Raw genomic sequence first — 23,891 nt, 5'->3', positions numbered from 1 at the left:
CGTCATAGTCGGCAAGCAATTAATTAGCTATTTCTTTTATACCACGCAGCCGGGGAGGGAATCCTCGCGAATCTAGATCGAGAATGAAGTAAATAAGGATCTCTTCCTCTAGATCGGATAACTTGCGCGATTTCTAGATGGTATCGGGTCGAGATTGGATGCCTTGCTGGCGGCGACGTAGTCGTCGCTTATCGACTATATAGGTGCTTGCGGCGCATTGGATGCTTAGTTTTGGGTTATTTTGAAGGGCCTGAAGGGCAAGAAGGGTTCTAGCTTTAATAGTAGTAGCTGATATATTGGGTTATTGAGAATGAATTAATTAAATGAAAAGTTAGGTATAAGGTAGAAAAGTGCGGCGCTTACTTGACTGCGGCGCTTGCTTATCAAGTACGTTATATAACGTACATAATAAGTATGTGCACCAGACAAGGATACGCACTACTTGGATTTTATACTATAAATTTAAGTTTTAAAAGAATTTTTAAAAATTTAAATTTAGCTTTAAATTAATAAAAACTTATAATTATATTAATTATAACGTATATAATAAGCGAGCGTCGCAGTCAAGCGAGCGTCGCACCATACTGTATAGTAATAAATAGCTAATTTCTATTTTTCTAAAACGTGCTATAAAATATATAAAAATCTAAAAAAAATTATTTATTATTATTTAATTAACATATATAATAAGCAAGTGGATTAGATAAGCAAGTGGATTAAGCATACTATGCACTAAAAGTAGAGATTTCTAAGCTTAATAAAAATAGCTATGAAATAGTTATAAATTTAAAAAAAGCTATTTTAAGTATTTTACTACTATATTAACTATATATAATTTTGCTAGATTTTTAGAAAAGTTTCTTTATAGAGAAATAGCTATTTATATAATATAAATAGACTTTTTAAATACTAGCTTACTAAGAATTTTTTTAAAAATATATAAAAATTAATATTAATATCTTAGTATATAATATGCTTAAACTTTTAATATTAGGTATTTTAGGCTTAGCCTAATTTTCTTAGAATTTTTTAAACTAATTTTATATTAGGTATAAATCCCTCTATGAGGCAAATTAATCCACTTGCTTGTCTAATCCACTTGCTTATTATGTACGTTAGTAAAAAAAGTATATTATATTTTTTATAGAATTTTAATAAAATTTCTTTATATATTTTAACTGTGGAGGAACAACAACACAACACACAGACCACCCACAGCCAATTGAGGCTGCGAGGGCTGCTTAATAAGCAGTTGAAAAAGAGGTAAATTAGAAGGTAAAGATGAAAAGGATAGCTAGCTAAGAGCTGCGGCGGAAGATGCCTCTTTTGATCAAGTGGTCACGTGTTCAAGCACGTGACTAACAGGCTCGCCCGAGCCCCAATTCAATATAAATCACGAATTATATAATATAAATAGTGTTATAGTCCTCTTAGGGGAGTAAGAGGCCTAATGTGACGATCGTGTGTTTCCCAAGGGATAAACCGGTCGTGCAGGGTTTATGTTGGCAGAGAGTGCTGGGCGTAGTCTGAGCAATAGGTTGTAAGTCACGTCTGGTAATATGCTCAATGGTATTGAGTGTAACCAAGTTGTATTGATAGCTGAGGTAGCTAGTACATAAGAAAGTACAATGAGCGTGTTCTATATACTTGGGATCAATCCTTGGACCGACGTTCTCTGGGTTCGGTCCATTGGTAGGGCCGACGTTTTCAACGTTCGGTCCTGGGACCCATGGGAGCGACGTTCGGTTTCCTCGGTCCTGCTTAGTCAGAGTGTTTTCTGCCATGCTTCCCCGCCTGGCCCATGTCATGGCCGTGACACGAGGTTCCTCCCCGTTGGTCTTGTCCTCAAGACCAGTTTCAGCGGCCAAGTGTTGTCGGTGGGTAACTCTGACTTGTAAAATTTCCTTTGCTGACGTGATGTCAGGCCGGGTTTCCAAGCGTACTTCTTTGCGAAAGCTTTCCGAAGCGCAGGGTCTTTCTGCTTATATTGAGGCTTTTGGTTCCGAAATCATGCCTTGTACTCGTTGTTTCCGCCAGGGTCTGTCCTGTAAGGTGGTTTCCGATCGTTCCAACCGTTGCTCCAATTGTGTTGATGCGAAGGTTGTGTGCGATGGGGCCGGCGTGGCTTCCTTCCGTGAGTGGGTGTCAGTGCTTTTTCACGGCGGTTTGGCTGATTTCTTGTAGTTGCGAAAAATATCCGGGAGCGCAAACGCCTGGAAGGTGAGGAGGCTGAAGCAGAGGCTGCTTTGGAGGAGGCGATGGCTAAGCTTGCCCGCATTCGGAAGCAGAAGAGGTTGCTCAAAGCGCGTGGTGACGAGGCTTTTGAGCGCGGCTTACGTGCCTTGAGGAATCGGGCGAGCTCCGTGAGGAGTCGTCCGCTGTTGTGGAGGCGCATTCTTTGGGGCCATTGACTTGATTGATTGGAACGCTGTTGGTCTTGACGAGCCTGTGCTTGGCGTTGTTGGTGGAAGTCCTTCAGAAGGCGTTGTGCACCAGTGAGGTGTTCTGGGGGTTCCCATGTGTTTTCTGAGTCGGGGTAGTCCTTCCATTTGATGAAATACATTGTTTTGCCATTGATTTTGTTCATGTCGAGGATGGCTTCTACGATGTATTCTTCTGGTCCGTCGATTTCTGTGTCTGGTTCTTTATTTGTTTTCACCTGGATGGTGTCTTGTGCTGGCTCGAGTAATGAAATGTGAAAGATTGGATGGAGCTTGACCTTGGGTGGTAAGTCCAGTTCGTAGTTATGTTTCGAAATTTTCTGCTTAATCTTGTATGGTCCGATGTATTTGTAGTCGAGTTTTTTGTTTTGTCGTTTTGTTTCGATGTTTTTTGTTGCGAGGTAGACCATGTCTCCCTCCGAGAGGATCGGTCCCTCGATTCTTTTCTTATTGGCGTATGCCGTCATTTTGTTTCTGACGAATTCGAGTTCTGTTTTCATTTCTTCATGTAGGTTTCGTAATTGGTCGCTGGTGAGGATCGCCTTGGGGTTGATGATGGCGTCTCGGGATTGTCGGTAAATGTCTGGTGTGAACCCGAAATTGGCGTATGCTGGTGTGACCTTGGTGCTTTCGTTGGTTGCTGTGTTGTAGGCTAGCTGGGCAGCTGGTAGCTTTTCAACCCAGTTGTTTTGCTCGTAGTTGATATAGCATCGGAGGTATTGTTCCAGTGTTTGATTCATGCGTTCCGTTTGTCCGTCTGTCTCCTTGTGGTATGCAGTGGAGAGTTTGTGATTGATTCCCAAGTATCCTGTGAGGCTCTGCCAGAATTTTGATGCAATGGTGGTCCTCGATCTGTGATGATCTCGAGTGGTAGTCCATGTGTTTTGGCAATGTGGAAATAGAAGAGATAGGCGAATTCTTCGGCCGTTGTTGCTTCTCTATAAGGTATGAAATAGGAGAATTTCGTGAGTCTGTCCACGATGACGAGAATGCTATCGTAGAAGTTTCCAGTGGCTGGTTCTTCTGATAGGGGTAGTTTGGTGATGAAATCCATAGTGATTGAGTCCCATGGTTGTTGTGCAACTGGGAGTGGTTGTAGTTTTCCGTATGGTTTGTGGCGTCGTGCCTTGGTTTTCGCGCAGAGGTCGCATTGGTTGGCGATGGTTGAAACAATTTTCTTCATATTAGGAAAAGTAAACGTCGTTTTGACTCGTTCTAGGGTTTTATTGATTCCTTGGTGTCCGTGTAGCAGGTGTTTGTGTATTTCGCGTACGAGGTCGTGTTGTAGTTCCTGTGGTACTTGTTGTTTGTCTGTTTTCTCATTGTCTGGGAGGTGTTGGTTGTATTCTAGGATTCTCGTGAGTAGTGGATTGCCCTGTTCCACTGTGTAGGTTGTTGCAATGATTCGTTGTGTGAGGTGTCCTTCCTGCGTGAACTGCAAGAGTTGTTCCTTTGTCTTGGTTCTTCCCGTGTCTAGGTCGGGGCGTCGGCTGATGGCATCGGCTCTGCCGTTCTCCGTTCCTTTGACGTGGATGATGACGTAGTCGAATTCTGAGAGGTATTCGGCGTACCGGAGTTGGCGTCCGCTGAGTTCTTGTGTTTTCGCGAAGTGGGTGATGTTCTTGTGGTCCGTATATACCTTGATCTGGTGTTGGCTTCCTAGGAGATAGTGCCTGAATTCTTTGAAGGCGTTGACGATTGCGAGGAATTCTTTGTCGTAGATGGGGTAGTTTAGTTCCGCTCCATGTAGCTTGTGGGAGTAGAATGCGATTGGGTGTAGGAGTCCTTTGTCGTCTCGTTGTCCAATCTGTGCGCCTAGGGCGAAGTCCGAGGCGTCGGTTTCGAGTTCGATTGGTTGAGATGGGTCGAACATCTTGAGCACTGGTTCGCTCAGGATGAGTTCCTTGATTTTGTCGAAGGCGTCCTTGGCTTTGTTCCCAAATACGAAGGTCTTGTCCTTCTTCGTAAGTTCCGTCAATGGTGCAGCTATCCGTCCGAAGGCTTTGAGGAACTTGCGGTAGTAATTGGCGAATCCAAGGAAGGCTTGTACTTCCTTGACGTTCGTTGGTTCTTCCCATTCCTTGACCGCTGAGACCTTCTTGGGGTCCATTCGTATCTCGTTGTGAGAGATGATGTGTCCGAGGAATTCCACTTCCGGGGCGTGGAATTTGCTTTTCTCGGGTTCCACTAACAACTTGGCGTCTTGTAGTGTTTGCAGTACCTTGTGGACGTGTTCCGTGTGTTCTTCCTCCGTTTTGGAGAAGATGAGGATGTCATCCAGGTAACATACAACGAATATGTCCAGATGTTCTCGTAGCACGTTGTTGATCATTCGTTGGAATGCAGCAGGTGCATTGGTGAGTCCAAAGGGCATAACGAGGTACTCGAATAGTCCGTACTTAGTACGAAAAGCGGTTTTCCATTCGTGTCCTTCTTTGATCCGAATAAGGTTGTAGGCTCCTTTGAGGTCGAGTGCTGTGAAATACTTCATGCCAAAAAGCCGATCCTTCAATTCGCTGATGAGAGGTAGCGGTGTGCGATCCTTGACCGTAATGGCGTTGAGCATCCTGAAGTCGACACAAAGCCGGAGCTTTCCGTTTTCTTCGGAACGAACATGACGGGGTATCCGACAGATGACTTGCTTTCCTGATATATCCTTTCCGTATCATGTCTTCGATGTATTCCTTCAACACTGGTAGTTGTGCTTCGTTGAGTGGGTAGAGTTTGCTGAAGCCGGGTTGCTTCCCATCGATGAACTCAATTTCTAGGTCGTAGTGTGTATGCTCGGGTAGGCCTGTTTCGAGTTCTTCCGCGAAGAGTTTCTTGTAGATGCGATACTGCCATGGAATGTTCTTGAGTCGCTCTTCTTCTTCCGGGTTATCCTGTGGTTTCTTTTGTGGAGCTAGGTCCTTTTCGAGTTCATGAAACTGTTGCATGACTCGTGCGATCATCCTTTGTCGCTGTCGTTTTCGTCCTTTTTGATGTTTGTGTCTTGTCCCTGTGGGTGGAGAGGTGTCTCGTGTTGGCCTCTGCCTGGCTTCTCCGGTTCCTTCGGTAGAAGTTTGAGATCTCGTGTCGTATTCTGAGTCGTCATTTGCTGTGGAAGGTGTCTCATCGTTGAAAGAGAGCACTTGGCCAGTCTTCCAGTCAAAATGTGGGTTGAATCGTTGTAACCATGGGTACCCGAGTACAAGATCATGTTGCTTGTTCGGTACAACGTCGAATGAAATGCCCTGGTTCTTTCCTTCAACGAAAACTTTGAGGTGATCAATCTCGCTGTCGATGATACCGTTGTTGTAGTCGAAAGGGGTTCCTTCTAGGTTGACAACCGAGTAAGGCGTCTGTTTGTACCTCCATGGTAGCCTGAGCCTATTCGCCGTTGTCGGGTCGAAGTAGTTCTGCTCAGCCCGCTGTCCACTAAAGCGTTCAACCATTCTCCTCTGACTCGTACTTTCAGTTCTAGGCATCGTCGCCTGTGTACTCCGGTGGTGGAGTAGAGGGCCTTCTGGGGTAATGTATTCCTTGTTCATCCACCCGTCGCCCTGTGTCGGATGGGGTGTCTAGTTTTTTGACATTGCCAGAGCGTAGTTTGTGTGATCAAATTCACACTCGCTGTTTGCGCAGGCGTCGTAGTCGTGCGTGTCGTCCTTTTTGTGCAGCCAGTCCTGGTACTGCCGTTCTTGTTCGGCTCCGGGGTCTTCTTCGTTTTCCTGGCTGATCGTCTTTTGCCAGTCCTCGATCTTGTGAGTGATCCGTTTCTTCTCCTGAGTGGCGTGGTAGAGTTTTGAAGAATATCGCGCGTTCGCGACGCCGATGGATTCATACCAGTGTACCACTTTGTACCCTTCCGTTTCGTACCATAGGTAGGGTTTATGGTTTGGTTGATGTGGTAGTGGGACGGGGAAGCAATCTTGCTCTTGCTTCTCCTCTCGGTGGGTTTCGCACCAATGGTGTTGGCACGACATCCAAGAGATGCTAGCATGCTCCTGGTGTGTCGGGTATGTCCTTACGTCGTCTCGTGGATTGAAAGGTGCTTCCGGATGTCGAGGGTTTTCGGCCAATTCCCGATGGTAGGCTCGAATGCAAATTTCTTGCTCATCTGACGTTTCCACATGTTCTCGTGCGGTCTGGATGTACCTTTCCTTAGGCTGTTCCAGTACCTGTTATTGTTTTCGTCGTACAGTTGGGGGTAGTCTTCCTCCTCCCATAGTTCTTTGTCGCTTTTCCGGGGCTTCCTAGAGCGCTCCTGGCGTAGTTCTCTCTGTAGTTGTCGAGCCTTGTGCTCGAACTTGGTTCGATTGATGTTGCTACTGCTTGTCTTGGCAATCCAATCATTGCGTGGCAGTCTGCTGTGTTGGTCTGTTTTTTGTCGTTCGCAGATTTCATCGTATTCCCGTGATGCCTCAATCTGGTGTCGAGGGCATAGGGTATGGTTGCACCGTGTGGGGTCATCTTGTCGGCAGTCCCTTCGGTGGACTGTGGCGGGCACCAAAAGTTGTTCCTTCTCTTCGTATCCCACAATCCATTTCTTGTGGTCAAATCCTTCTGCGGCGGCTTCTTGGAAGTCGGCTTGTTCGTTCGATGGTTGTTGTGCTGAAGGGGGTGTCGTGGGTTCTTCGATTTTGGGTTCGGCGCGTCTGGTCACGGCGATGGTACGTTGTGACATCAAGTTGCCTGGTTGCTGTCTTCCCTTGTTGGGCTCTGGGAGTGGTTTCCATCCCACGTGTTCTGTAATGTGCGAGCGGTTGTTCTTTTGAGGTTTGACTGGTTCGTGGAGTCGTTCCTTCGTAATGTTGTTGATCATATAGTTGCCTTCCGCCTGTTTTTCTGAGAGGTATACTTGGCTGTGTGGCATGTCCAGCTCATCTGGTTGGATGCCGGTTTTGTCGTATCCTTGTCGAGCCATTCCGAGTGTTCTAACGGTGCGGATGGCCGTCTGGGGTTCGGTATCTGCCCAGGTGGATCTTACCTGTTTCTTACCTTCTGGGAGGGGTTGTCGTGGCCTTGGTTGATAGCGTCCCTCCTCCGTATCCCGCTGCTTCTTTCGGCATTCATTTGCCTTGTGTCCCTTCTTGTGGCAGTAGTAACATTCAATGTCCTTGCTGTCCTTCTGGGCTGCTCCAAGTTCCATAGGTCCTGCGTGGGTCCTGTAGGAGGTGTTGCCCCTGGTCTGTTCTCGCCTTCGAGATTGGTTGGCGTTGTTCTTATTGCCCCAAATTCGTCCTTTGTTGGATTTTTCCATGCGTCGTTCAAACTGTCGGTTGTCGATCTTGATAGTCATGTCGATGTAGTCCTGGAGATTGTCGGGTTTTTCCGTTTTGCAGAGTTCGTCCTTCACCTCATCCTTGAGTCCTTCGTAGAAAGCAATCTGAAGGGCACTTGTTCCCCAATTGAGAAATGAGGTGATTTGTGTGAACTCGGCTGCGTAGGTCGAGGCGGCCTTTGTCTGTCGCAGGTTCTTGAGTTTCTGCGTGGCCTGTTGTTCTTCATCGATGGTTCCGAAGTTGCGTCTGATCGCTTCTTCAAAGTTTTCGTATTCGGCGAAAAGGAGTTGTGTTTCCTCGGTGGGTTCATTCCCGAGAAAGTCGCGCAGCTTGGGTTCAAACCAAGTGAGTGCGTTACCCGTGAGGCATCTGCTGGCGTGTAGGACCTTGCTTTCGGCACTGGCCATCCTGGTGGGAAAGTACCGTTGGTATGCTCTGAGGGACGTAAGAAACGTCCTGACGTGGGTGGCCTGTCCGTTGAATGGTTCTGGGTCCTTGGGTTTGATGATCTCGCCGATGTCTTTGTGGGTAGTACCAGCGGCGGTGTGCTCGAACGTCAGGTTGCCGAGATCGTGAACCTGCTGTTGTGCCAGGTCATTTTGCTGGGCTTGGAGCGTGGTGAGTCGGTCGATCCGGTTCTGTTGTTCGTTGATTGTTTGCTGGTATTGCTGCTGTTGCTGTTCCATGGCTTGGCGGAAGCGTTCCTGCATGTCGTTCATGGATGCCTCCATGCTGGCCAATCGTTCCTGAGTGATCCTGGCGTTGTTGCGTGCGCCGTCCAGGAGGTTGTTATGCTGGATGCTCAGGTGGTTGTACTTATTTCTGAGTTTGCGGACTTCATCTTCGTGTGAGGCCGGGACGATGTGTTCTTCGCCATCGTCATCAGTGTCCATCGGGATGTTAGGTTCCTCTGGTTTGGTCGCGGGCTGTCCCTGTTGGGGGTGACAGGCAGCTTGCTGCGAGGGGGTAGAAGGAGATCCAGTGTTGGGTGCCATGGTAACAGTATTGCTCAGAGTATGCAGTACACTACTGAACAAGAGCTATCAACGTGTGACGATCGTGTGTTTCCCAAGGGATAAACCGGTCGTGCAGGGTTTATGTTGGCAGAGAGTGCTGGGCGTAGTCTGAGCAATAGGTTGTAAGTCACGTCTGGTAATATGCTCAATGGTATTGAGTGTAACCAAGTTGTATTGATAGCTGAGGTAGCTAGTACATAAGAAAGTACAATGAGCGTGTTCTATATACTTGGGATCAATCCTTGGACCGACGTTCTCTGGGTTCGGTCCATTGGTAGGGCCGACGTTTTCAACGTTCGGTCCTGGGACCCATGGGAGCGACGTTCGGTTTCCTCGGTCCTGCTTAGTCAGAGTGTTTTCTGCCATGCTTCCCCGCCTGGCCCATGTCATGGCCGTGACAGGTGAGATGAGAGCTGTTTCTAGCAGCTAGAAGGTCAAAACAAACATAAGTCGCAATGCAAAGAAGGCACATAAGAGGTAATCTAAAACTAAGTTGATTCTATCTAAAAGCTGCTGGATCTGGCCATTATAGAGCTAGATTCGTCACGTGGGGGACCTATGTGACTGGGGCATGTAACAGTTAACGTATATGATAAGCATGTGCACTAAACAAGTATATGCACCAGCATACTATGTAACTAAAAATACGGAAATCTCATATTTCTAAAACTAGCGATTTAACTATTAAAATTATTAAAAAAATATTTCTAGCTATTTAACTATAGATTTTTAAAAATTTTCTTTTATATAGAAATAGCGAATTACACAGTGTAAATAGGTTATTATTATACTAGCTTAGTAAGAATTTTTTATAAAAATCTAAAAAATTACTATAGGTTATATATTATGCAATAAGCCTAACTTTTTAAACCTAGCTATTTTAAGCCTAGTTTGAATTTTTAAGAATTTATTTAAAATTGCCTTTTAAGGTAGAAATTCAAGTGGTGCACTTACTTGTCTGGTGCACATACTTATCAAGTACGTTAGTATTAGATTTATAGTTAGAGTTAGAGTTAGGCTTAGGCTTAGGGCTGCAGTCATACACCATTGTTAACAGAAAATTCGGGTCCTGTTTCCGGTCGTCTATTCCATGAATCATGATTCCTCAAAACAATCAGCTGCCGTTTGTCTTATCCATGCCCTACCAAGAGTGGCATGTCTTAAATCCGATAGATGACGCGACGTTGTAGTGGCGTTTTGTGATTGTAGCACTGAGAGCTCGGTTCAAGTTGCTGACCGATTGAAAATTCCATTTGGTCCCGGTTGAACAAGAAGAGCATGGCAATGGCTCAGAGCTTCCATTGTATTAGGGGCAAGGTCCCCGTCATGGCCGCTGAGCCAAAGACCATTGCCATTTTTCTTCTGAGTCTTGCAAGACCTAACCTCTGCCGAAGTAGATACGTTGAAACAGGCTGCATTTTATGCCCGTATCTTGGAGCTCGGGGTTGTCTAACCCTGGCAGAGTAGAAACACGCAGATGAGATAGGATGTCTTCTAAGGCAATTAAACACCCGCATAGCATTATTATCAATCTTTTATAATGTTTTTAAAAAGCCTTATTAGTCACAATAATGAAAAATACACAGTCATTGACGCCTGCCAACATTAAAACCCAATGCTGTAAAATACCGTACCCGCATAGCATTGTCCCTATCATTGTCGTCCTCTCCCAACCGAGATGGTGACGTGATGTCTGAGTAGCTTTAGTCCGTGTTAGGTTCCTCAAATCAACTTCACAAATGCCATCCTTGGGACTGTTCCTATTTCTCGGCATCTCGGTTCTGCATGTTTTTTCGTCAACATTCTTCCGTTTCCCGTTGCAAACTTGGTGTACGTCAAGGTATCCATGACCCTACCCAACTTCTCAACCGCCGCTCTCTGTCTCGATTCAAACTGAAAGCCGGATTTGATAAGTACGTGACCGCTTGCCGGATTCCCTCGAAGACTACGGCTTCCAGCCGCAGCAAGTGCTTAAAGTTTCCAAAGGCCCAGTTGGAGAAGGCAGTGACCACTTCTGTTGCGATGCCTTGATGCCAATAGTCTTCACATATCCAGTAGCCGATCTCCATGGTACGGTAGTGGATGTCGTCTCGCGCCTTGAGGCCGATGCCGCCGATGACGGCTGAGCCGTCCGGCCGGCAGATTGCAAAGTCGCGAATAGGGAACGGGGTATTGGCGATGGAGATCCATTTCTTGGCGTCTTCGACAGTATATGGCTGCGCGAATGCGTTGCTCATCCATCGCGCTATTCGTGGGTTGTTTGCCGCTTTGGCGAGAGACTCAACGTCTCCTTCGTTGTAAGCTCGCACCAGGCAGCTCTTGAGCTGAAGAATGGGCTCCGACGACATTTTGGACGTTGTAATTGCAGATATTCGCGTTGGTAGAGATGAGAGGTGCCGCGCCAGTTGCATGTACTTTTCTTGGGGCTTTATACCGAATACGCGACCGGCTGACTCACGTTTGAGCTCCGATTGCTGCTCCGGTGGCGATGGGCGTATGACAGGAAATCAGTGGAACACGCCTATTACTGACCAAGCAGATGGTGCGGGGGAGGAATTGTGGTGTGACAAAGGCAGTTATTGCTTCCGATGACAGTTTTCGGCAGATCAAAGAGAGAAACAATGATAGCTTGGGGGGAGGCTATCTCAAGGCCTGCCAGTCGCATCACGTGGTTACAACGCTTGGAGCATATCGATCATTTAACCGCACTGTGGTCAAGCCGCCTTAGTGAGTGAACGCCGATGCCCTTCTTACTAAGGGTGTTTGCATTGGATAGCGTAGTGTCATGGAGGACCGGTATGGGCGGGTGAGATCTTGCCTATCTCCGTAAGTGGAGGGCTGCGGAGTTCTTCAAGGACGTAAAGGTGAGAGACCCCGAGGTCTGGGGCAGGCTTGTGAGAATCAACGAAAACATGAGGGTCGAGTTCTACTTCTTGGAGGAGGCACATTTCCAGAACACTGGCATCCGTGACCACGTCCTCGACGCCTGGGACGAGTTTATACGGGACGAGTTGGAGTTCACCCTCGCGAACTCGCAGAACTTTGTCCAACGGTGGGCTAATGAAGGGATAGAGGAGCATCGACTTTATATGACCAATCAGCTGGTTGTCGAGTTCATCCAGACTCTGCTTAGTATGTTGAACGATAGTAATGCTCTGAGATTCAACCGTGACGACCTTCCAGGGGACAGAGGTCCTATGGACCCGGAAGATCCAGACAATCCAGATAATCCAGAAAATCAAAGTTCAGGATAGATAGTATTATGCAGAATTATTGACTATGGAAACAAGGCAGATTTTTCTTAGACTCAGTGGCTTTGTCAGGGATATGTTATTAAATGAGATTTATGTGATGAAAATGATGGTGGTCTCCCCACCAGTGTCCATGGTGGACCGTACCCGCACCACCGATAACTCTCAATTCAAGCGCTCAAAATAGTGCATGTCATGCTGTTTAACTCTGTTGAATTCATCTTACCAAGTACTCTATTTGAATGACTATTGAGGAACTCTCTGCTCGACTACAGAAGGGCCTGCAGTCTTTACACTTGGTAACACAGGCTCAACAGTCTCAACAGGAGCCGGCAATGTTGCACGAGCAGACAGTCTCTTCTTTCTCAAAAAGCTAACAAATGGAACAATTGTTAGCCAGTGATCAACATAAGATATCAAGAATTATTGGTGTGACTTCATGGTTGTCGGTCGGGAAATAAAGGCGAAATCCAGTTCACTCACAAAACGGCAGCAAAACCTCCCAACAGAAGAGGCACTCCAAGCCCCACACTCACGCCGATGATAACGCTGTTGGATACTCCGCCAGTCTTTTGGTTCAAGATGCCAACGTCGTCATCGGGTGCGCCAGTTTCAGTCGAAGATGGGACGAAAGACTTTGGAGCACCTGAGGTTGCAGCCAACTTGTTCGCACCATCTCCGAATGGAATCACGCTCGCGACAGTATTACGAACCGAGTCAGGAAACTTGGCTTCGCTGTCGGTCGGAATAACTGTAACGTGGGTTCGGGTAGTCGTGTACTTGGACGTTTGCTGAAGCGACACTGGGCAATTGGTTAGGCCTTCTAGACACACGACAACGACGAAGGTCTCCTTGGTAGAAATCGTTGTCGTCTCCATGCCAGATTGATTTTCGTCTTCATCTCTGGCTTCAAGTGCAGCGGATGTTATGGTAGCTTCAGCGGCCGAAGGTGTGCCGCGACTTCGTTGGATTGCACAAGCCTCTGCCAACGTGGTGTAGAAGATGGGAGTCTCAGTTTCGAGCACTGGTCCCCACGTGGCGTTCTGGATGGCAACCGAAGCTCCTCTTGCAAGCCCGACAGCTAGCTGAGATCCTTCCTCAACATGAAGGCGGCAGTCGTCGTCTTCGTCCATGGAAAGGGTGACATTAGTGATGAACTCGGCGATATTGGCATAGAGGCCCATTTCAACGCCCGCACCAACCTTTGCCACGTTCTTTCCAAAGATAGTCAAGTCGTTTGATCCTACCTCAAAGCCTGCCTGTACCCCTACACACAGGATAGCCTTGAACACGACACCGGCGCTCTCGACGGTGACCGGTAGAAACTCGAACTCGCCACCATTGCTGTTGAGTGCTCTGTCAGCTCAGGCTACTGCATGCTCGCAGAGTCCAGACTTACTGGGCTATACTCGCAATCTCCTCAGAGAAACTGCCGAGCTCAAACACAACGCCATCATCCAGCCTGAGATGGAACCCGCTGCTGATATTGATCTCCCTTCCACGGACAGGATGAGGTCAATGGTGAAGATGACACCCACTTCCAGGTTGTCGCTAACCGCAAAGCCCACAGGTGTAGTGGAGGTATACAGGTTGAGGGTATAGGTAGCCCCGGCCGAAAGGACGGTGTCGATCAGCATGTACATCTCCAAACCATCAAACTGGAACTGGAGCCGGAACTCTGGGATTTCCGGAAGGTCAATGTTGAAGTTAACATCCATTGGTGGTAGGTCGAAATCGTCCAAGCCCACTCCATCATCTAGCTTCATTACCACCCCGTCAACATATTCCTCCACGTAATCAGTTACTTGGGTCGCCAGGCTACGGACTTCGCTCTCGACCTGGTTGGTGAAATTTTCGAATGCGTCGCTAATATTGAAGTCGCGGTCATAAATGAACTTTGTTGTGGCAGTTCCTTTGATGTAGCATGTCGCGCAAGTAATTTCGATGCTCGCTGAAACTGAAGTGTTTCCTTTCTTGGAGCCCACATCTTGCTCGCTATATGAATAGTATCGTGGTTAAAGTCTGATACGTGAGAGAGAGAAACGGGGAACTATGGGCGCACCCTGTAAAGGCAAGGAGTGTAGCATCTTCCCAACTTTTATCCAAGGATGTGCTCTTCTCCGTAGTGTCTCTTTGCTGCAAACCAGAGCCGGCAAAGGCTCTTCGCATGGCTTTCCATGTGTCGTATTCGGAAGACCCGGGCAGGCTGCGGGTACGAAAGAACGAGGAGCGTCCTGAGACTAGGAGAGTTTGAGTCGCCCAAAGAAGAGCAAGAAATAGAATGTTGGGCAACATTGTGTCGGGAATCTGGTGAGGGCTATCCAGAACATGAGGAAGCAAGACAAGAAGAGGGGAGAGGGGATCTGGCAAGATTTATCCCATTTCAGCAGCTGATTGACCCTCATTCGCAATTCTGCATTTTTGTTCTAGGCTGTGCATGTTGGTTCCATGTTCTGCATGTTGGTTCCATGTTCTGCATGTTGGTTCCATGTTCTGCATGTTGGTTCCATGTTCTGCATGTTGGCTCCAAGCTTGAGGGGCAGGCAGGGGGTGCGACAGGGGATTTGTGCCTCAGACCCTGGGGCTGAAGCCGGGGTGAAGGACTTTTTCTAGCATTTGGGGCAAAGCTGGGAAGTTAATGTTGCAGTAATATCACACCGGCACAAGATGCCAGGTCTGTCTCAGAAAAGACCATGTCTCATTAAAGGAATGGGTCGTCAAGGGTACAGACGGCGGGGGCAATGCCTCTCGGTGGGAGGAACCAACGTTTGCGATAGTATCTAACATGAGGTACCTAGTCCAGAGCTGGCAGCGAGATTGAGTACCTATATTATCTGTACTTATCATGGTAGATAGAGAGAAACTATAATATCCTAGGAATTACATATGTATTATCGCAAGTGAAAACAAGACTACTCTTCTATGATCTGCTTTAGCCGTTCAAACCATGCATGTAGCTGAGAATCCAGGGTAGAACTTATCACGCCCGATCTGCGGCCCGGGAAGCCTCTAGCGGCGGTGATAGCATCAGCCACCGCCAGCCTGCTTGTTGAGATCCATTGTGTTGTGAATAGTCCAATTAGTGTCTCGCTCGCCCCCAGGATGACAACGCAACTGCCAGCCTCACCGCTGCTCAACACCATCACCTTCTGTGGTCGTGGGGGGAGCTCAGCATTGTCTGGCCCACGCAACAGCTGCCAATCCTGATAGTCGAAACGGCAAACAAGCTGGTACACATGTATGGAAACATTACAGAATAAGTCAGCGATATTCAAAGCCTCCGGCGCCGCATTCAAAGAAACCACCAAACGGTTTCACCTCCAGAGCCGACCGGGGCATCACGCATACTCCTCCGCATCCCAGCCGCAAAGCTGGGTTGCCAGAACGCCTTGCATTTGGCCGAGGCCCCGGGAGAAGCAGGAGCCTCCGACACGAATGCTTGTGCAGCCAGTATCAACAAAGTCTCGCGTAAGCCCGTCAGCCAGAGTCTTGGCCTTTGGTTGCCTTCTGCCCCCCACTCCATTTGATGCAACTTTGCCTAGGTTGGGGGTGTCATGGCTGGCAAGCCTTAGGAAACCGAGGGTCAGTTAACAGCGTCAACTGCCAATTACCCCGCTGGTTAAAGTCGCAGTAAGACGGCCTGCCCTTCCCATCGGTAACCCACCCGGCATCCAAGACGCTGCACCTCATCCAACCGATGTTGAAACGCTTATTTTCCCCACACTCTCCTCACAGCCTTGTGTTCTTTTTTGACTTGCCTTTTGCTCTTTGCCTCACTTTTTTATCGAATCGACCTGTTGAGACATTCTACTGCGACAGCGTCTCCTTCGCTCAGATAGCACTACTCTCGTTTGCCTGCGTCCTGCCGCGGATGGGGAGGAAACAGTTATTGAGATATTCGAAAAGGGGCTATATTTTGCGCCCACCGAAAAGATACGGATGATATTTGTAAGCTACTCTACCTACCTAAGTTTGGCCATCTACCGGGATCCTGGTTTGAAGAGACGCAACAACATCATCTGTCGCCTTGCAACGTGGGGAACCACCTTGTTCGGGCATTGACCGCAGGCTACACACCATCTTCCAGGAAACATGAGGCTCACCAACGGTTAACAAGGAATTGAGGCCAACTACTCCAGCATGGTGCATCACCTGCAGCTGCCTCACCAGAGGGCAGTGACGTATCGACAAGTATTCGCCAGACCCGGCAGCAGGCTTCCACATGGCAAACATAAATAGACGTGCCCGGCATCAGTCTTTCAAGGTTTTCACTACCCGTTGACTCATGCGGGGCGAGCCCGGGCGAGCCAACTTAGCTTGCTAAGTTGGCCCTAAAACCCTGGGACACTCCTAAAACCCCGGTATAGCCCCTCACCATAACGCGTCTAAATTTACCTATATTTCCCACTAAAAAAGGCTAAAAAGAGATATAAGATAGTATAATCCAGTGACTTCGCATCTATTTTTATTATAAATACTGTTGGATCGACCCCTCATGTGGCGGCATCTGCCCTGAATTTACATAAACCCCTGGTATATAGATATCCTAGCCTTAGTTAGATAACTAGAAAACCCCTCTTCTCTCGAGAGGGGCCAGGAGGAAGATTAAGTAATAATATTATTACTTTTGGCTCTATATTGTGTTATTTTATATTATTCTAATTAAATATGCTAACGTATATAATAAGCATGCGATGCATCTAAGTATGCGATATACTTTTCCCTCCTATACCTAACTTTTTAATTAATCAATTGATTTTTCTACTACTAAATATATTAGACTTAAATACTGAGGCTAAAACCCTTCTTGCCCTTTAAGCCCTTTAAAATGACCTAAAACTAAGCGTCCGATGCGCTGCAAAGATCTATAAGGTCTCCGAGCTAAGGCTGCGTCGTCGCAGATAGGGAATCTAATCGCGATGCGATTAGATTCCAAAATCACGCCGACTATCTAATCTAGAGGAATAGATCATAGTTTAGTTTATTCTCGACCTAGATTCGCGAGGATTCCCCCCCTGATTATATATTATTAAAGAAATAGCTAATTAATTGCTCGCCGACCGCGATATATTACCCGTCGGTAAGCGCTAGGCTTATAACTTTGTTAGGCGATATAAAGAGGTTAAGATATATTTTTTTTATAAATATAATTACTAGAGAGCTAAATGCGAAGATCTAATTATTATTTATAATTAGTTTAGGCTTATAGAGAGTATAATCGCGAAATATAATATTAACCTCGCTAATATTTATAACTTTAATAAGACTAGCTTTATAATAGGTCTAATTATAAGTAGAATAGTTATTATAGGTATAGATAGGCATAGAAAGCTAAAATTAGTATAGCCTAGAAACTAGGAATAGATTATAATAATCTAAGCGATTAATATAGAAGGCTAGGCGATCCCGCTGTTTATTATTAATGCGGGCTAATATTACCTCGCTAATTAGTACTAAGAAAGTAACCTCCCGGGCGATTAGGCTATTATAATAACCTAAAATAGCTAGACTAATAATAAGATTAGTCTTAAGTGGCTAAAATACTTTAACTAATATATAAGTAATTAATTAATTAGTTTCTATTATCTTTTAATCTTAGATAGCTATAAAAGTTATTACTTTATTAACTTTAAGAGATATTATAAGGAAAATAAAATTATTATATTTTATATATTATCTTATTTATTTTATTTACTTTAGCCTCTTAATATTAAGTACTTTAACCTACTTAAGCAAGCTTATAGTTAAGAAATAAAGCATTTAATTAAATACTCTATAACCTATATTTTAAAGACTAAGTTCTTTCTAGCCTTTTATGCTACATATTAGGCTACTATAACGGAAAGAAATATTAAGGCGGCTTTTAGAGGAGCTAGGCTTATTCCTCTTGACCTGGAAAGTATAGTCTCGAAGCTTAATATGCAGCTATGGACTCCAACGCCTACCAAGGAGGTAGCTAGCCCTATGACCTCTTAGGCATTAAAGACTCCAAAGACTGTCCTTAAGGCCTAATCTTAGTCTAAATACCTTAATAGATAAATTAGAAGGCATTAAAGTAGCTCCCTAGAGTTAATTTTAGGAGCTCTTAAGTCGCTTACTAAGGGGACTAAGGTAATAATATATAAGAATGCCTTATTAAGGTCTAAGAATAAAGACCTTTAAGAGGCAAATAAGATACTAAGCCGGCGCTAGAGGGCAAAAAGGACTAGACTATAGAAAAGAGAGGTAATAATAGTAAAGGAGGGAAGGTAAGTAATTAATTAGATAGATATTAATGCGCAGGTAGTGGCGGAATTATTAAGAAGTGGTAGTTAAGGAAGGTCAGCGCGACTAGGGGTTTGGCATTATAGTATCTATAGTAAGCCTAGTTATAATATAAGGACCTATTAGGTAGTAATTAAGATATCTAGGGAAGAGTATAGTAAGTAGTTTTAATTAATTAATTAATTTTTTATGTTTTTATCTTAGTTTATAATAGTAAGGTTTAAGAAAAGTGCGTCATATACTTAGATGTATTATATGCTTATTATATATATTATATATTATTTAATAATTAAGAGTCTTATTTACTTAAAGAAGCTATCTGCGCTATAATATATACTGCTAATTTAATTATATATAAAGATTATAATATCTATTAAAAATAATATATTTACTTAGAAGGTCTATCTTAAGACCTTTAATAATTAGGGAAATTAAGATAAGGTATTTTAAATCAAGGCAAATTTAGCCTATATTTTAACTGTGGAGGAACAACAACACAACACACAGACCACCCACAGCCAATTGAGGCTGCGAGGGCTGCTTAATAAGCAGTTGAAAAAGAGGTAAATTAGAAGGTAAAGATGAAAAGGATGGCTAGCTAAGAGCTGCGGCGGAAGATGCCTCTTTTGATCAAGTGGTCACGTGTTCAAGCACGTGACTAACAGGCTCGCCCGAGCCCCAATTCAATATCTAGTAGCTTATTAACCTAGATATATCTAATTAGCTAATGCCGCGCCTAATTAGACCGCTAGTTAATACCTATTATTAAAAATCCTCTATAGCGGGTCGAGCTCAAATGACCCCTGCAGACCCGAGGGTCTAATCAGACCCTCGCCCCGACCTATACGCCTGAATTAACTAATCTAACCTAGTAGGCTTAATATATTAGTAAATTAACTATTAAAGATAAGGCTTCCTTTTAGTCTAAATATAAGGACTATAACTAAGACTATTAAGAGTTTAAATAGGAATAAAGCTAGATTAATAAGATAAAGAATTAAATAATAAAAACCATAGCTATAGGGCTAATTATTAGTGCCTTTAATCCTAAATAAGATCTTAGGAGCTAGTATATTAACCTTTGAGATAGCATTAGGGCTATAATAACTAAATAGTAGGTCGAGGCCTAAGCTAAATATTAGAAGACCCTGGCCTTAATGCTAAAGATAGCTAAGGACTTCCCTCGCTAGCTAACAGACTAGGAGCAAGTAACCCACTAGGCCTAGGCTAAAGGCATTAGAGGCCTAGATAACCCGAATATATGGTTTAATGACCTATGTAAGGTTATTTAGCTAAGCTATGGAAATTAGGTCTCGATTTATCACGGCATCTATTAGGATAAGCTAGAGGCAAAGACCCTATCTATCCGAGATGTCGCTAAGAACCTACGAGCAGAGGTTAGCCAGAAGACGGCCCTAGCCCGGGTCAAAAGAGGGGCCTTTGGCCCGACCTATGGGCAGGATCCGGATCCGACTGATCAATCAGATCAGGAACAGGATCTAGGACAAGAAGGCCAATAGCCGGCTAGATCTTCTAGATTTGCCGGGCCCTCCTAGCTAAAATAGACCTCTAAGAAATATAAGTCTAAATAACCCGTCTCTTAGTTAAAAAGGATAAAGTCTAAGTAAGCCCGGGATTAAAGAAATATTAACTTAAGCTATAAGGCCTATAGGGGCCTTTATTATGGCCTCTCTAACTATTATTACCTCTTTTTATTAAAGGCTCTTGCTTAGTTTAAAGAGAACCTAGTGATTAGAGATGGAATTAAATATTAATTTTTTAATTAGGGACTAAAGGATAAAGTTAAGGCTCTTAAGGAGTTACTTAAACTAATAGAGTTAGATTAACTAGGATATGCTATAGGGCGCTATTCTAGCCTAATAGGTATAGTTAATGCCGCCTTTCTTATTGCTTAGTATCCCCTATAAAAGTTAGCTATCTTAGACTCTGGGGCTATAATCTATATATTTAACTAAATTAATTAGTTTAAAAGATATTAATATGCATAGGTAGATAATATCCTAATTACTAGAGAATATAATATCTTAGTCCTAGGCTATAGTTAGGTTAATATCTTAACTAAGGGGACTAAGGGCCTAAGGCTAATATCTTTATTTAATATAGCCTTTTGCCCTAATTTCCCTTATAATCTTATATCCTTATAGCAGCTATAATAGCAGGGCTATTAATAAGATACTTGCCTTAACTTTAACTATCTTTATATAATAACTAGATTAATCCTTTACTACTTAGTTAATTATTATAATTAATTTATTATTAAAGATATTTTATTAGATTAGCTAAAAGCTATATTTCTTACTTAATGCAATTAATTTAACTTATTAACCTAACCTAAGGCAATTAAATAAGATGCCTGTTATTAGCATTTATAGCTTAGTTATCTAGGGCCTTAAGCCCTAGAAAGGCTAGTTAATAAGGTTATAGGGGTCTAGATTAAAGGGATTATAATTATTAAATATAATAACTATAGCACTTCTAAGATAACCTAGTAGATTAGCTACCTGCCGCGAGACCTTTTAGTTAGACCTAGTCTAAGGCTAGCTATTAACTTTTATAACTTAGATAAAGATTTAAAAAAAAGGGCTAGCTTAATATTAATAATAAACTATTATTTTAGTTATATCTAGGACTATTATTTAAAGACTTAGTAATATAAAGAGCTAATCTTAGTTATTAAAGACTTTTTAGGTTATTTAGCTAAGTAATATTAGCTAAAGCCTTAATATATATAATAAGCATATATTATATACAAGTATGCGTCGCACTTTTCTTATACCTTTAAGATAGAAATTATAATAAAAATACTATAAACTATTTTATTAATTAAAATTACTCGCTATACTCTTCCCTAGATATCTTAATTACTACCTGATATATTCTTATATTATAACTAGGCTTACCGTAGATACTATAATGCTAAACTCCTAGTTGCGTCGACCTCCCTTAACTACTACTCCTCGATGATTTAGCCATTACCTATGCATTAATATCTATTTAATTAATTACTTACCTTCCTTCCTTTATTATTATTACCTCTCTTTTCTATAATTAGGTCCTTTTTGCCCTCTAGTGCCGGCTTAGTATCTCATTTGCCTATTTAAGTTCTTTAACCCTAGCCTTAAGTAAGGCAACCTTATATATAACTATCTTTATTCCCTTAGAAGAAGACCATATAGCTTCTAGAATTAACTCTGGGGAGCTACTTTTATGCCTTTTTACTCGCCTCTCGAGGTAATCTAACTAAGATTAAGCCTTAAGCATGGTCTTTAGGGTCTTTGAGACCTAAGGGGTCGACGGTTTAGCCACCTCCTTAGGCGGCATTAAAGTCCATAGCTATATATTAAGCTTTAAGACTATACTTTCCGGGTTAAGAGGAATAAGCCTAGCTCCTCTAAAGGCTAACTTAATATTTTTTTCTATTATAGTGGCCTAAAATACGGCGTAGAAGGCTAAAAAGAACTTAATCTTTAAAACATAGGTTATAGAGCATCTAATTAAAAGCTTTATTTCTTAACTATAAGTATTCTTAAGCACGTTAAAGTACCTAACGTTAAGTGACTAAAGTAGATAAGATAAATAAGGTAGCATATAAAGCCTAATAATCTTATTTTCCTCGTAATATCTCTCGAATTCGATAGAGTAGTGACTTTTATGGCTATTAAGGATTAAAAGATAATAGCGACTATTTGATCGCTTAGCTATGCACCGATCAAAGTGCTTAAGCCACTTGAGACCGGTCTCGTTATCGGTCTAGCTATTTTAGGTCGTCGCAATAGCCTAATCGCCCGGGAGGTTACTTTCTCGGTACTAGTTGGCGAGGTGATATTGGCCTGCACCGATGATGAACGGCGGGATCGCTTAGCCATCCGCATTAATCGCCTAGATGACCGTAATCTATTCTCGGTTTCTAGGCTATACCGATTTTAGCTTTCTACGCCTTTCTATGCCTATGATAATTATTCTGCTCTAAATTATGCCTATCATAAAGCTAGTCTTATTAATATTATAGAGATTATCTAATTAGATGCTATACTTCGCGATTATATTCGCTATAAGTATAAACTAGTTATAGATAATAGCTAGATCTTCGCACTTAGCTCTCTAGTAGTCATATTTCTGAAAAAAACGCGTCTTAAGCTCTAGGTGTTATCTAATGAAGTTATGAGCCTAATGCGTGCCGACTAGTGGCGCGTCGCGGTCGGCAAGCAATTGATCAGCTATTTCTTTCATACCACGCAGTTAGGGGGGAAATCCTCGTGAGTCTAGGTCGAGAATGAAGTAAATAATAATCTATTCCTTAAGATCAGATAGTCGACGCGATTGGGGGATCCAATCGTGTCGCGATTGAATGCCATTCTGCCGGCGACGTAGCCTATGCTCGGAGATCCTATAGAGGTTTGCAGCGCGTTAGATGCTTAGTTTTGGGTTATTCTGAAGTGCTTGAAGAGCAAGAAGAGTTTTAGCCTCAGTATTTAGGTCTAATATATTTAATGGTTAAAGAATCAATTGATTAAATGAAAAGTTAGGTATAGGAGGGAAAAGTGTGACGCATGCTTGCATGCGATGCATGCTTATTATGTACGTTAAGTTATATTACTTTAATAATAGCTATAAGGGCAAGGAAGTTACTTATAACCTTATAAAAAAAAGATACTTTTAGAATAGTATATAGAACTAAATCTCTAAAGTAATATAATATTATCTTACTTATTAAGCCTATGCCCCTTAGAGACTATTAGAGGCTATTTAGTATACTAAATTATTTAATTTAATAATTAAGGTCTATTTTAACTACTAATATATATTAATAGACTAAGGATTTAAGTATCTCGCAGAGGTAAGATATAATATAACGGGATAGGTAGAAGTAATCCCCCTAAAGAAGATTATAGCTAAAGCGCTAAGGCGCTTTATAGCTAACCTTATATACCAGTTTAATATGATTTCTATAGCTATTATAAATAGTAGACCTAAATTTAAGAAGGAATTTCTGCCCCTGCTTAAAAAACTAGGGGTACTATATATTATTACGTCCCTATATAACCCTAAGGCTAATAGCATTAACGAGGGAGGATATTACTTAATCTCTATAGCCTTAAGGAAGATAGAGAAGGAAGGGAAGCCGAGGTAGTATAATAACTTAGAAAGAGCCCTATTTATAGATAAAATAGCCGCGAAGGCGCTATATAGGTACTCTCCCTTTTACCTTATCCATAGGTGGGATTTAGCGTATTCTTTAGAGGTTAATATCCCTACTTAGCGATTAATTAATTAAGATAAAGTATTAATATAAGAGGACCTTATCCTTATAAGGGTTAAAATCCTTAAAAGGAAAAACATAGATATAGCGGTAATATAAGAAAAGATTAAAGTATTTAAAGTAAAGATAATAAAAAAGTAAAATAAGAAGAATATCTATAAGTTAAAGAGGATCTCTTTAAAGGTTAAAGACTTAATATTAAGGTTTAATATATTATAATTAAATAATATATTTATAAAAATAAAGATAATATATAAATAATATAGCTTATTTTATATCTTTAAGCACTATAATAAGGTAAATTATTATAAGCTTAAAACGCTTAATAGCTATAAAATTATAAAGTTTATTTATAGGGATTATTTAAAGAAGTT

The 23,891-nt window shown here is 43.0% G+C and overlaps 4 protein-coding genes across 4 annotated transcripts; 1 reads left to right on the top strand and 3 right to left on the bottom strand.

Annotated features, from left to right (window-relative positions):
* Nucleotides 1–3,656: 3,656 nt before the first annotated feature.
* On the bottom strand, nt 3,657–8,700 carry LRP88_05613 (uncharacterized protein; the record flags this gene model as incomplete). Its single annotated transcript, XM_083242163.1, has 5 exons — nt 3,657–3,732; nt 3,878–5,008; nt 5,133–5,858; nt 6,051–6,276; nt 6,579–8,700. 5 exons carry the CDS (start codon nt 8,698–8,700, stop codon nt 3,657–3,659), a joined length of 4,281 nt encoding a protein of 1,426 aa, XP_083103311.1.
* Nucleotides 8,701–10,374: 1,674 nt separating this feature from the next.
* On the bottom strand, nt 10,375–11,069 carry LRP88_05612 (GNAT family N-acetyltransferase; the record flags this gene model as incomplete). The annotated part of the gene is made up of 2 exons (XM_083242162.1): nt 10,375–10,414; nt 10,639–11,069. The coding sequence occupies 2 exons, from the start codon at nt 11,067–11,069 to the stop codon at nt 10,375–10,377; spliced, it is 471 nt and encodes a 156-aa protein (XP_083103310.1).
* Nucleotides 11,070–11,633: 564 nt separating this feature from the next.
* On the top strand, nt 11,634–11,979 carry LRP88_05611 (uncharacterized protein; the record flags this gene model as incomplete). Its single annotated transcript, XM_083242161.1, has 2 exons — nt 11,634–11,853; nt 11,912–11,979. 2 exons carry the CDS (start codon nt 11,634–11,636, stop codon nt 11,977–11,979), a joined length of 288 nt encoding a protein of 95 aa, XP_083103309.1.
* A 472-nt stretch (nt 11,980–12,451) lies between these two features.
* LRP88_05610 (uncharacterized protein) lies at nt 12,452–14,267 on the bottom strand (the record flags this gene model as incomplete). Its single annotated transcript, XM_083242160.1, has 3 exons — nt 12,452–13,316; nt 13,479–13,967; nt 14,035–14,267. 3 exons carry the CDS (start codon nt 14,265–14,267, stop codon nt 12,452–12,454), a joined length of 1,587 nt encoding a protein of 528 aa, XP_083103308.1.
* Nucleotides 14,268–23,891: the final 9,624 nt, after the last annotated feature.

The sequence above is a fragment of the Fusarium phalaenopsidis genome, assembly GCF_050370095.1.
Source record: "Fusarium phalaenopsidis strain FUZ10S chromosome Unknown contig_32292, whole genome shotgun sequence".
NCBI lineage: Eukaryota > Fungi > Ascomycota > Sordariomycetes > Hypocreales > Nectriaceae > Fusarium > Fusarium phalaenopsidis.
This window is presented reverse-complemented; position numbering and strand designations above follow the sequence as displayed.